Source organism: Orbicella faveolata, unplaced genomic scaffold (genome assembly GCF_042242905.1).
Source record: "Orbicella faveolata isolate gen_17 unplaced genomic scaffold, um_ofav_v1 contig_34, whole genome shotgun sequence".
Taxonomy (NCBI): Eukaryota; Metazoa; Cnidaria; class Anthozoa; order Scleractinia; family Merulinidae; genus Orbicella; species Orbicella faveolata.
This window is the reverse complement of record NW_028301563.1, coordinates 5,261,179-5,274,993: the sequence shown is the minus strand read 5'-3', so window position 1 is coordinate 5,274,993 and position 13,815 is coordinate 5,261,179. Positions and strand designations below refer to the sequence as shown.

The 13,815-nt window shown below is 39.6% G+C and overlaps 1 protein-coding gene across 1 annotated transcript in view; it reads right to left on the bottom strand.

Annotated features, from left to right (window-relative positions):
• LOC110055769 (WD repeat and FYVE domain-containing protein 3-like) overlaps positions 1–13,815 on the bottom strand; it is a 47,376-nt gene that overhangs the window by 15,465 nt on the left and 18,096 nt on the right. Inside the window, exons 20-38 of the mRNA XM_089271585.1 lie at positions 12,870–13,076; positions 12,037–12,254; positions 10,209–10,376; positions 9,108–9,283; positions 8,057–8,239; positions 6,464–6,655; positions 5,777–5,963; positions 5,376–5,441; positions 5,129–5,215; positions 4,525–4,692; positions 3,992–4,140; positions 3,670–3,749; positions 3,211–3,258; positions 2,919–3,006; positions 1,971–2,144; positions 1,319–1,451; positions 736–827; positions 239–350; positions 26–120 (exon numbers count right to left, since the gene is read on the bottom strand). Of these exons, the coding sequence (XP_089127711.1) occupies positions 26–120; positions 239–350; positions 736–827; positions 1,319–1,451; positions 1,971–2,144; positions 2,919–3,006; positions 3,211–3,258; positions 3,670–3,749; positions 3,992–4,140; positions 4,525–4,692; positions 5,129–5,215; positions 5,376–5,441; positions 5,777–5,963; positions 6,464–6,655; positions 8,057–8,239; positions 9,108–9,283; positions 10,209–10,376; positions 12,037–12,254; positions 12,870–13,076 (2,623 nt within the window). The remainder of the gene's footprint in view (positions 1–25; positions 121–238; positions 351–735; positions 828–1,318; positions 1,452–1,970; positions 2,145–2,918; positions 3,007–3,210; positions 3,259–3,669; positions 3,750–3,991; positions 4,141–4,524; positions 4,693–5,128; positions 5,216–5,375; positions 5,442–5,776; positions 5,964–6,463; positions 6,656–8,056; positions 8,240–9,107; positions 9,284–10,208; positions 10,377–12,036; positions 12,255–12,869; positions 13,077–13,815) is intronic.

Below are 13,815 nucleotides of genomic sequence, written 5' to 3'. Positions count from 1 at the left end.
CTGATATTTTAAGAATTTTGCCTACCTCGCTTCCTTCATTTTCTTCTGTTACGTTGCTCGGTTCCGAAGATATTTGCAAAGTGAAGGTCTTCTTTTCTTTCTTTTCTCCTCCTTCAACAACTACATTAACGAAACACGAGACACTTAACGTTATTAATCAGTTAAAATAGTTTTTGACCACGAAGAACAAGAGAACTTACACCACCATACGCAAAGTTATAGAGAAACCGCTGCTCACCCCTCTCCTGAGTGAGGGCTTCAATTGGCCCCAATCCCTGCACCACTCGTCCTCTCAGTTTAAAATGTATTTTGCTGTCACGACTAATGGGAGCTCTGCCTTTTGATGATTTCTGAAAAAAAAACAAGAAAAAAAATAACATAAATTAAAGAGTAAGGGCACCATTTTGCTTTCTAACAATGCATCTCAAAATACTTCGAGTCGCTTCATGCCACAACATGTTAAGGGCTCGAAAAATTCAAGGTTGCCCTTAGGACAGGTATCTGTCAAATATTGTGTGCCCTGGGCAAGCTTTAGTTTGCTCGTTTAATGATTTAGTTGGCAGACGACTTGCCCGACGGCCAAGTGAGAATGAAAAGTTACTTGCCCAGAAGGAGAATCTACTTGTCCCAGACGACCGGACGGCACTTTTTTCGAGCCTTGATGAAGCGCTGAGACGCCTCGGACCGACTGTGGACTCCTTCACTTTTCAATTTACACTCAATACAATGACTTACCTCTCTGACTTGCCTGGCCACCTTGCTGTCGTAAGGATAATGGACATAGAACTTATCGTTGCGATACATCTTCTTTCTCATTCGATGAGGACCTGAATTATAAAAAACACAAAGTAAAACAAAAAAACAAACAAAAAAAAAAACAAAAACAGTCAGGAATTGAAACATGTACGACTCGATTCTGTCGAGGGTGCAACATGATGTGAATACGATTTTTTATGAGAAAACTCCCATGCAGTGTGTGATACATTCTGTAGAAAATTCAAAAATAATTGTCTGAATAGTGAACTTAAGATTCAAAGCTAAGCTAATTCTCTTACTGATCTCATTAGCGCGATGTAGCTGCAAGAGGTTTTAAATTATCCGTATTATTGGTTGTGAATTCTTGTGAATTTAACCGCAGTATTTGATAGGGTATTATAGACAAATGTGTGAATTGACTAGCATGAAATCATTTCAATAGTTTTGTTTGTGAGAAAGTTCTTCTTTAGGACAATTTTCCTCTGTTTGACGATTTTCTTTACTTTCATAAAAAACTGAGAGGGTAAGGAGAAAGTTCATCATGATCAGTCTCGCTTGTTACCTTCCACCATGTCCAAAGCCCACTTGTCAAGCTGTGAGCTGCTCGGTGGACCCCACAAGCCTCGCTCTCGTGTCAGATCAGCATCCATTAGACCCCATTCCTCCGCCACAGACTTGGAAATCAGTTGATAGTTCTGACCATGATAAAGTAACAGTCATGAAATTCAACCAGCAAAAGAAACGATCTTCCAAAAGAATATGGACCTCAAATGTTGCTATCCTAATTTTTCAGTAGTAATCGTATCAGTATCTACATGTTATCTACTAGTGATAATCACATTTGATAAGATTGTGGTAAGACGGGTCGTCTCATATCTCTGCCTATGGAACTCTCTTCCCAAAAACAATTGGCATTCGTAAAGATTCGCCTTTTTGCAAAGGCATTCTATTAAGAATACTTTAACTTAAAATTGTTTCTTGTTGCTGTTCAGCGTTTTAGTTTTCATTCTTATAAAGCGCCATTAGACAGTAAAAATTTGGCGCCGCATAGGTATAAGTGTTATTCAAAGTCGTTACTTACAGACATTAACGGTAGTAAGCCATTTTCTTTTGTAAGTTCTTTTTTTTTCCGCGCTCGCAAGTAGAAATGACATTCTATTGCGCAAGCTTTATGGATCTGTAGATTACAAAACAAAAAGCAAATCTCTTTGTACCTGAAGATGATTTTTGTGATGAAGTCGTACAAGATCTCCCACCACTTTGGTGTGTCTCATCCTCCACAGGTGTGACTCGGTCAGTAATGCTTTAGGGTCTTGGTTCTCTTTCTTGCTTTTCTTTGAGCTGAGCATGCGCAGTGATCGGCCACTCCTTCCTTTGTTGCTGAGTTTCTACAACAACAACAATAACGCAAAAAACAACATACATTGTGTCCTTCGTCCCGTGTAATGAATTTTTTTTCGACTCGTGCTAAGCACGCGTTTTCACTTTAACTGTCTTTTTACGTCTGTTCAGCGAATACCGAAGTGTGATAGTTCAAATAAATGCTATTCAGTGGTACTTATACGAGATAATACCTCATACGAAACTCTAGTGTGTGACCATTCAAATGAAAGCTATTGAGCAGTACTTTCATGTGGTACTCTTTAGTATGCTGTACAAGGTGGTTTTAATTTTTAAGTCTGTGGATGAGACCCTAGTGTGTGACCATTCAAATGAAAGCTATTGAGCAGCACTTTCATGTGGTACTCCTTATTATGCTGTACAAGGTGTTCCTAACTTAAAAGGCTACGTGGCCATTCACACTGGGATAACGGAAACAGCGTGGCCGAGTAATTAGCTAGCCGGACTTTAAATCCTGAGCTTGCGTGTTCATGTCCTGTTCTGATCTTTAACTAAAAATGTTTCACAAAGACTGGAGTTAAACTCCTCGGTTGCAAATGTGCAACTAGTTTGACTCCCACCAAATAGGTTTAAACGTTTTAAACTCCTTTTTCCTTATGTTTAAACGCCATTAGCGCTTGCGTTAGAGTAAAGTAAAGTAATCTTTATTTTCACAGGGTAGCCCATTCAGCTCGAAGGCTGGTATCCATAGGGGCCCTGTAAATATAAAATTAATTAACTGTACATAAAAAATGATCTGTAGCATTAATTAAATCTCTTACCGGAGTTCCTAATGTCTCAGCTTTATGTTTTTCTTCCAGTGAGATGTACGCCATCCACATCCTAGTGGCAGCCTCACCAATTAGCGGCCTGAAACAATACATAGGAGCTGGTCACGCTAAGTCACACTACGTCACGCCAAGTCATTGATGTCACACTGAGTCGTGCATGGTCGGTTCCGTCACGGTAGTTAACGCAAGGTCAAACTAAGCTAATTCACGTTATCTAACGCCGCTAGTAAATCTAGACATCGTGGCTGACCTGTTGCTCATAAAGTAACAAGGAATATTTTACCTGACAGATTTAAGGTCCAGATTTAAATTCGACGAACCTCCCATTGGCCTAAACAACAGAAACAAAACATTTTCAAGAAATCTTTACCGAAAACAACAGAAACAAAAGTTTGAAAGGCAAAGTTTTCTTGGAGTAAGGAATTATGTTATTAGAGGAAGCGTAGCAACGAAGATACGAGACCAAATATCATTTATTACATCGGAAGAATCGTGGTCCCTTATTTTGCTCCAACGAAGGGCTGACACTCAAAACGTTACTTTAGGTGATTTGACACGTAAAAGATACCATTTGAGTGATTGATGTATAACTTCAAAGAAATCCTTGGCTAAAAATCGATTACCCAAAGTTCCAATATCATTCATTTTCAGTTTTTCAGTGCGATTATCACTGAAAGAGGCGCAAAAATAAAAACAGAGTTGTGTACATGGTAAACACTATAAACAAATTGGTCGATCTTACATGTGCTCAACATAATCCCTTGAACTGTAAGAGGTAAAGCTTGGCTTCGGGAGAGCAATCTTGAATGCGTCTTCCATAGCCTGAAAATTCACCACAAAGGAGTATATAAGATTACAAAAACGCTGCAGAGCGTGCAGGCTTCCCTATTGAGAGAACAAATACAGTTTATCCCCTATTAAACGGCCACCCTTGGGAAAATGGATAGTGGCCGCTTAAAGGGGGCTGGCCGCTTACTAGAAGTAAAAACAATAGAAAAACCATCTTTGGGACTTTGATTACTGCCGGCCCAATAGGGGTGGCCGTTTACTTTCTTAAAGCTCACCTCTCTTTTGTTCTGCACAAATATATCCCAGACTCTCTCGGCTGCCGCTGCCAGGAGCCTGGAACAGCTCGATTCTTCTTCTTGTTCTAACACATCTTTCTCAACTTCCTCAGTTATCTCTTCACCAACATCAGGAGAACCAACAACAGCTATGCATGAAAATAATATTGATAGCTTTAGTTAGCTTTAACTCGTTTCTCAGATACGTTTTAACTCGTCGTTCCGAAACACTTTTTTTATTCCGCTTATATGCCCTCCGGGTATAAGCCCCCCCCCCCGTTTATAAGCCCACCCAAAACCCCTCATAAAGTTATATAAGCCCAGGGCTTTAACATGGGATTTTAGGGTAGCCCAGCCTCTTTATCAAAGCGAGGCCTGGTGCACAACCATTCATATGAAAATAAGTTTAATTTGCATTTGAACGAAATCTCATTTTCATGTGAAAGGATGGGCACCAAGACTCGCCTTGAGAATGAGGCTAAAGGTAATTCGGAAATGGCCAATTAGTTTACACAATAAAATTGAAGAATCACCTTCAGACTTTTTATTGTTGTCTTCCACCGAGAGAGACTTGTGAGTTCCCATAACAAGGAGCCAATGACACAGGCCGGCGATAAAATCTGGCTCGTTGTTGACTGGTGCAAACACCAACTTGTGGTTTGTAGTCAGAATATGAAGGAATTCCAACAGGCTTGTTTGGTCTGAAGAAACAAAGCACAAAAAATGTCAGTGTTGTTAACAAAAACCATGAGTGGGTTAGTAGATTGATGAAAGCAGCTGGGAAGATTAGAGTACAAGATTTGACAAGAATTGACACCAAATTTGAAGTGAAACACTGACAAAATAAATCAACTAAAATGTTTTCTTGTACCCTTTAAAAACAACACAACTGGCACGGTTATGCCACTTCAAAACTTGCTTTCTTCACTATAACATGCATCTCCGGAAAAAAAAAAGTACAAAAAGAACGACAGCTACCAATGAATGGTTTGCTCGCCAAAACAAACCAAACTGGCTCACATCAGTGCTCTCTTACAACTGCTACATGTATATCTAGCTGTCAGTCACATTCGCACTACATGTAGAATGTAACTAACTCTAATATTTGGTTGTGTTTACCGTTGTATACTTTCTCACCTGTAAGCCGAGCCAAAGGTCTTGACAGTTGGAATAAGATTGATCTGTTCAGCGAGTGGTAAGCACTGTCCAGTGACACAGACTGACCTGATGGTACAAAATAAGCTGTCATCAAAATTACTGCGCCACCTCTGACATTTTCCAGAAAATCTCTTGCACTCGATGACAAAGTTGTCGAAGCACCTGTACAGACTATTAAATACTGTAACTTGGGCTACGAACATAGATAAGCGAGATGATATCACACCTTTCACTGCTTCAATCATGCTTGTTATAAAGTTGAATGCCGTCTTGTAACCTTGAACAAAATTTCCTGGAAGAGAACCAAAGAAACAATGAACAATGTTTATTCCGGACTAACACAATAACACGTCTGTTGATCAGCTATTTTGGCACCTATCAGAAGATAACTGTAAATGTCAAAGAATATAAATAACCCATGATCTCAAGTCAAAGAAGAGAAAATTGACTGCGCTCTCAATAGCAAACCTTGTAATGTCACGCTCTCCTTGTCACGTCACACAATGATGAGAATATTACGCTAGTCTACTTTCTGGGTGACAACGTTTTCGCACGAAGGTTTGTCAAAACAGCTCGAACAGACTGCGTACTATTGCGTGCTGAAGGCCTTATGACTGTTCAACTTACCAATCCACAGCTTATCAACGACTTTCGAGGCGAAGCAGAAAGCATTGGCCACAATCTTGGCGTGATTTCCTGACCCTGCTGATGGGTTGGTCAGAAGGTTCCCACCAAGGAAAAAATCTATCTGAGCACACAGCACTTCCGTTTGAAATTCCGCTTGTTGTGGCTGGGTACATTTTAATGGATAGGACTGCAACGTGGATAAAAGGATTGTCGGAATTTTCATTTGAAACACTTAATATGAACACCTAACCTGTCCTTACAACATCAACTTATTACAACATCAGTACATTGTCAAAGTTAAAGAGCTCAGTCATGGCATTTCGAGTTATTTTGGCCACATGCAAAACTACCTTTAAATTGAAGGAAACTCAAAAATAGTAGTTTACTAAGATAGGAAAACACCAAAGAGATAATAATAAACGATAAAGGAACAAGGATGGTTAAGGATGGAGAAGATTAACAAGGATTACAAACGACGAACTTGAAAAAGTTAGGCTAAACTTTTCAAGGTGCGCAAAACTTGTCACATCATTTACAGGACAAACACAGTGCATATAGCCGCACACCAGGGGGCGTTAGTTTTAAGAGCAAATGTATCTGGCTCTAGGAAACACAACTATAGTCCGTAATAACATGATATTAAGCGGATATCTATTCAAATAGGAGATAAGACTCTCTCCTTCTTACCTCTAGAATTGTATCAATGACTCCCAAACTCTTGGCTGATGTAGGCGAGGTGAGTGAATCAGTCATGATCACCCTGAGGAATTCAAACACACACTTCCTTGCTGAGTGAGTAATCAACAGAGTCCTGGACGAAAACGGTGATGCCTCAGACTCTGTTCTAGGCTCCCCTTCATTCTCACTGTCTGATGCAAGCTGTGTGTAAATGAAGTTGGCAAACAGAAGATCAATGATGAGAATGGTGCTCTATCAGATTTCTAGCTCTGCTTATCTTTTAATTTTTTCTCAATTTATTAGCATTAGGTAGTCGTCACTAAACCAAAGAAAGTTACCTTTCTTCCATAAAACTAACGGGAAAGCGGAAGCTGTGCAAATGTCTGAGTGCAAGAGTGAACGAAGAACCTCCATGAGCTGGGCTGTGATTGGCTACCCGAACGGGCAAGATGGAGCTATCTTGCCCGCTCGGGACTACCCGCCGTGTCCCGCGAGAAAAACTTCCCCGAAAGCCATATAATAAATCCTTTATTGACCAAGCTTGTTCGGTCAAGATGGCTGGATATTGGCCCCGTTCTTTTTTTGCGGGTTCATGGACCTCGACTCCGTCTCGGTCCATAAACTCGCAAAAAAAGAACTTGGCCAATATCCAGCCATCTTGACCTCACACTTGGTCAATAACCCATATATGTGACGCAGTATCTAAACATTCAACAAAATCAATTTTGACTATTGACCTTACTGAAAATAAAGACAAAAAAGATCTGCACTCGATCTAACGTGGCCACACTGCAGAAGCTTAATTTTACAACATAAATCAACAAGAAACATTGACACTCTTCCTCAACAAGATGCTTCTCCGTCACAGGGTTACCTCCTGGTATTTTATTAGACTGCCCTAAAATGTCGCTGGAACCCATTTATACACCTGGGTGGAGGGAGGCACTGCGAGAGTAAAGTGTCTTGCCCATGAACACAGCAGAGTGAATCCGGGCAGGCCTCAAACCCAGCCCACTTGATCCAGACCCTCAACTACTAACCATTAGTATATTCTCAGCTCCGACTATTGCATTTCTAGCTCTCTGATTGGCTCAAAAACTCCGACTATGAGCCATTAGTCGGAGTTTTACCTTATATGGAAAACAGTGCGCCAAGTTTAAAAATTTTCCGCTCTGTAAAATTGTTGAAATAAAAATCGGCGGCAAAAACCCGATTAAGAATATACTAAAACAATTATTCCATTCGACCTTGTTGGATATGAAGTGATCATAACCAACTCGCGCTACGCGCTCGTTGGTTATTTATCACTTCATATCCAACGCGGTTTCATGGAATAATTGTTAATTAGACAAACGCGCTATTCATAAGTCTCAAGTACAAAGTTTTCACATGTAGTCACGGCAGCCATATTAGTGTCCCAAAGCAACAAAACAGCGGTCACGTTCGTGTGCCAAACCAATCTTGTGGGAGTTGAACTCTTTTTTTAGTTAAATACCTTGTTTTGTTGCAATAAATTTGCATGGTTGCTGGCCACGTGAGTGAAAACACTCTATACACTACTGAATAAGGCAATAAATTCCCACTGCATACCCATCTTAGTACCTCTTGGAATTTTGCCAGGTTTCGTCTTTTGGGAAACAAAATAGCCACGAGTTTCTCAAGGAATTCTTGTGAGGTGCACACCACACTGAAGCTGGTAATGTTACGATACAAGAAGAGCAGGAACTGAAGTAACGTCTCGGGGTATTCCCTCAGCCAGGAATGATCTGCTGTGTCTTGCCATGGCTACAGAGAAATAATCAATTAACTACACATTCTATGTAATATATCAAACACAAAAAGATTGTGTTTGACCACATTTCCAAACACCGAGCAGAGAGTTTAAAATATGATGCGTAGCGGAGTATTTTTGATGAACTTCAAGGTGTTTGGAAATGTGGTCAAACACTGTCTTGAGTGTTTGATATATCTTCTCAATCGAATCTAAAGCTAGGGAGAAAACGGAGAAATAAAATCGTAAAAATCTATGCTAATTAAGATCAGATATCCAAACACCGCGGTCATGATTTCCTTTGTCTAAACTTGATGCATTATTAATGAGTTTGAGAAGCAATCCTGACCTTCAATATTCAATAGCCCAATTTCGATATATTAAAATTCAGCCTATAGACCTCAGCACGAGGCTCTGGGGAATAAACCCCACAAACTCTGTAGTTATTCCCCAGAGCCTCGTGCTGAGGTCTATTGTTCTAGGCTGAATTTCAATGTATCGAAATTGGTCTATTGCACTGTTCAACACCATCTCTTAGAGGTAAACATAAATATTGAATTAGCGCATAGTCTGTGAGAGATATATGAAACAAGATCCTCTTTTGTGAATTTATAATAATAAAAGTATTTATACAGCGCCAAATCTACTAATTGTCCATGGCACTTTACATTAAAGATTATTAAAAAGCTAAAAGAAAGGAAAAAATCGCGAGGGGAAGGGAGGAAGAAAAGGCGAAATTGCTTCTTTTACTTCAAATAAATACGTTCGAAAAATATTTTAATGTCTTATTAACAGCTTTGTCGACGATAGCAGGACTGCTAGAGTCCACCACTAGCACCATTAAACCAGTACTAGTCACTCCGTGTTATATGAAGTACTCACCTCATTAACCATGACGAAAACCATGGAGAGAAGCACATGGGCGGCCTCGGGACAGTAGATGTTACGTGAACCAGGCTCAGGGGGACTACGGGCGGGGAATTTGACTCCTGAGGCCGAGGGTGACCAGAACACAGAGGTCAAGCTGTCCCAGTCAAACTGAACACCGGCATACACATCTGAAACAAAAAGCTGTTGAGTCAACTAACAAATTCTCTTTGCTCATCATTATATATTTGTTACAGCATAAGTTGTGAGAATTTGATTATGAATAAATTAGAGACACCTTTGTTGAAGAGTGTTTAAGTTCTCCCAACCTGTATGTTTGAACTTCTGTTGATGCGTGTCAGTCACTATTATATATAATCAAGGTAACAATGTACACGGTTTCCGCTTTAAAGACAACTGCTGTAGATATTTTACTGACCTAGGAGAGGCCTTGAAAAATTGAATACGAATAAAATAAATACAAGTACGAAGAGTTATTCCTGAGAACTCTTCAATGTAAAAGAGACAAAGGAAGATTGTAAGAAAACTGACAGAAACCTCAAAACGCTTACAGAATCTTGTTTTTTGGTCGTAATTTGACTTCACTCACCCCCTCTAAGAGATAAGAATTCAAAATAAAACCCTAACCGGTTGTTTTTTTTTTACATTTGCTGATTATGCCAAATACCTTTTTCTGTGATACTAGCTCAAGTGACAACCATAAATAAAATAAAAATAAAAGACTTTATTTAACCTGAAAGGCCAATCAGTGATCACTGGATCACTGGTATTAACTGGCGATCAGCATTTACATATAAAATACAGCTATTCATAAAATTGTACTTAAAAAAAATAAATAAATGAAAGACTTACCATACTGCTAAGTCTTTTATTTTATGGTTCAGTTTAATAGGATAACTCTAATGTTGGTCCTATTCTGTTCTAACACCCAAAGCAGTAAACATCAAACCCTGTCACTTTAAAATGGTATTTGCACTCCCCCATTCCCACCCCCCCCCCTTTTTTTTCCTTTGGAGAGAAAGCGCGGGGAATGACAATATGGTAGGCTAACACTTTAGAAATGTCTCCCAGCGAATAAGTGAGTTATTTACTTACCAGACACAGGATGACCAAGCAAAAGAGCAATCACAAGATGATAAATTTCAGGGATGTCGATATGTTTGGACAGCAGTTTGTCGAGCATCAGGAATCCAGGAACACCGCACACTTCTCTGTTGATCTGGTACTTTTGCTTGTTGTCAGCAACGGAGCCCACATTAAAACCTGCTCAAGAAATTTAGCACGAGATTTTAAGTGTGCATTCTTGACCTTGTGTTAATTGAAATACGGTGGAACCTCTCCACAACGGCCACCTTGGGGACAGAGGAAAGTGGCTGTGGTAAAGAAGTGGCCGTTACGGGAAGGGTAGGGGTGTAATATGACACCTGGGGTTTTTTTTCGGGGGTGCAGCAATTTTTGTCCAAAAATGCTTATTTTAGCATATATAAATCAAAATGTATCAATACAACAGAAACAGAGACCAATGACGCGCGGTACGGATCAAGTTTGGTGACTTTTTACAATAACAAATGAGGTTTTGTATGCATCCTTCGTCAGTTGTTGATTAATGGCCGTTGTCAAGAGGTCATTTTGGCCGGTTGGAACGAATTTTAGTGGCCGTTGCCATTGTGGAGAGGTCAGTGATCGTTGTGGAGAGGTTAAAAAAAGGGAGAAAGTATGGAACGTCCGCCGGGACAAAAAAAGTGGCCATTGTGGAGAAGTGACCGTTAGTGGAGGTTCGACTGTAATAATAATTCTCATCAGAAGGTTAGAAGGTCTGAAGTGGTAAGAAAACAAAGTATTCGACCTTATAACCCACCCATTAATTTTGGCGCGATTTTATTGGTTGCTTTACGTCACGTGGTGAAAACTCACAGGACAGTTATCACGCAATAACCCCCGCCAGCGTCGATATTTTTCCTCCGATTGCTTCCGTCGAAGAGAAACACAGTCAGCACAAGAGTTTCAAATTTTCCTTTCTCTTATTTTACATGGAAGGAAACCATACTCGTTTTGTTGAGTCTAGCGATAGTGATATTAAATAGCTCGTCTCAAATGCTGTTCTGGAAAGTACATCAAATTTTTGAGTTTTTGATCTAAGGGGCGTTACGAGAGTTAATTTTACATTATTGTCATTAATTTCACATGACAGCTTGTCAAGTTTTGGTCCAATCACAGTGGAAATAAAGTTAGTTAAACCAATGAAATGTACTTGCTTGCTTACGTCAATCACGCGCATTCGTCATCAGATCACCACTGGCTTTTTTACCATGTTTACGAGCGGTTTAATTGTGATGTGAACATTAATGGGAGTGGTTGAAAATGGCGGGTGATTTGTAACCCGTCTGCTTTACTTTTCAGACCTCGTGACGAATATTACTCTTATTTCAATTGAACACAGATACCACATTTGGAAAATCTCACAAACCAAATTAATCTGATAAACATATCTCGGCAAAAAAGAAAACAATTCTCTCTCAGCCTTTGCTTTAAAGCTCTGAACAAGCATAAATAACTATGATCAGAAACAAAAGACACCCTGTCTCGTCATTTTCAATCACTGATAAAAAAAAAAAAAAAAAAAGCGAGAAAAGCTTAACACGATGTTTTGAGGTAGAAATGTTTTTCTAAATTTAATCTCATTCGAAGTTTCAAGCAACCACAAAAAAGCAACGTGTTGTGTTTAATTTTATAACATTTCCGACAAATTTGGGTAATATTTCTAAGTTACTGATTACAAACACTTCTTTTAATGTAATTCTGCGAATTTGGTGTTATATCAAGACGGTATCACTAAGTTAATGGTTTTCTGTATTCTCATCACTGTCTTCTGGACAAAAACTTGACATAGCTCGGAGAAAATAGATGTAAATCATTCTCATACCTGCCACAACATAAGTGGTTTTGTTAAGCATGACGTCAGTACCATCCAGCCAGTTACCACTGCTCAGTCCTTCTCTGAATCTGTTCAGCGCAGGCGTACTACTTAGCATGGTGACCAGGATACGGGTCGCACGTACCACTGTGGTGTTGTGAAGATGAGCTTGGATAAAGAGAAGAAGCCAGTCGAATCCCAGTGTCTCCTGAAGAGCATCTGCAAAACTGGAACAAATTGGATTCTTCTTAGTTTTGTGAAATCGAAAAGAAAAAGATCCTAGATAGCGTGTAATTCTAAGTCAAGTTTTTCGGAATGTAGTCAGCGCTAAACAAGTTAACAATGTTTTAACTCGTCTTGCATATGTGCTCTCGATGCTTTTAAATTTTTTTTGGAATTTGAATTTTAAGATGAAGCCAAAACTGACGGTCAAAACAGTTAACCTCACTGAAAAGTTACAAAACTGAAATTGAAACTAATGCTAATTCTTAGCGAAGATCTGCATTGCTCTTCAATTGTTTTACCACAGATTAAACAGAGAACCAGCTCTACACTGACCAAGGACAAACTATAGGTTAAAGCAGGCCGGGTTCTTAGAAAACCGGTTAACACTAAGGCCAGGATTAAAAGTTAATCGAAGTATTAATTTTCTTGTATGACAATGTTTTTCACAGCTTATATTTTGTGTAGTTTGAGATTATTCAAACTCAAAACTGAAGGACAAACAATATTTATATAAACTGAAAACCTCACCGCAAAGTTACAAAACTAAAACCAATATCCTCGTTAAACTTGGTTAGCTAAACCGGGCTCTGAACAACCCGGCCCGGCAGTTGTCTTACCTATGATCCAGTTCACCTCCTTCAGCATAGATCAAACAAAGAATAAGTTCCAACATCACATTACGCAAGCAAATGCGTCTCGGAGACAAAGACTCTTCTGCCTCCCCTCCCTCAGGGTTGGTTTCAGTTGTCGACACAACGTCCAGTTTAAGCTCGTTTTCATTGCAAGGGTGTTCCGGTAAAGTTGACACCAGGAATTGGCCAAATCTAACCAAAGGGGGAAAATGCTGTTACATTAAACAAGCCTGATCCCAATGCTATTCTTGAAAAATGTCGGCCCTGGGTCTTGAAACAAGAGATGAACCACATTTAACCCAGTGAGGTCCATACAGAAAAGATTGAGAACTATAGTCTCCTTGCACAGTCTCGAGCGAACGTAGTTAATAAGAAATTTTACCCCACGACTTTAAAAAATTAAAAAGTGTCGAAGACGTTTTACCCTCAGCCGATAATTCACAAGACAAATGCACAACAGATGAGTGTACATTTCTATTAGAACATAGAAGCAAAATTTGGCAGAAAGTGACTTCGAAGCCCCGTCCACACGTATCCAGATATCTTTGAATCCGCAACTTTTTATTTCCGGATTCAAAAATTTTCCCGTCCACACGTAGCGAATTCGAAACTGGTTTATTGTTTGGTAAGAGACTGGACACGATTTTGCTACGTCATCGGATTCGAAAATACCCGGATTCACCGTCCACTCTGGAGAGCAGATTAAAAAATATCCGGATTCGCTGCTGAATTTGCCGGATGCGTGTGGACGGAAGCCGTATCCGGAAAGAAAAAGTTGCGGGTTCAAAAATATCCGGATACGTGTGGACAGGGCCTAATATTTCTCACAGTGTGTGAACAGTCAAATCAGCATTGCCACCATCACAAATGAACAATCCTGTGAAAACTGAATGTGTAGTAGTCAAGTACTGCCACACATAACTAAGACTAT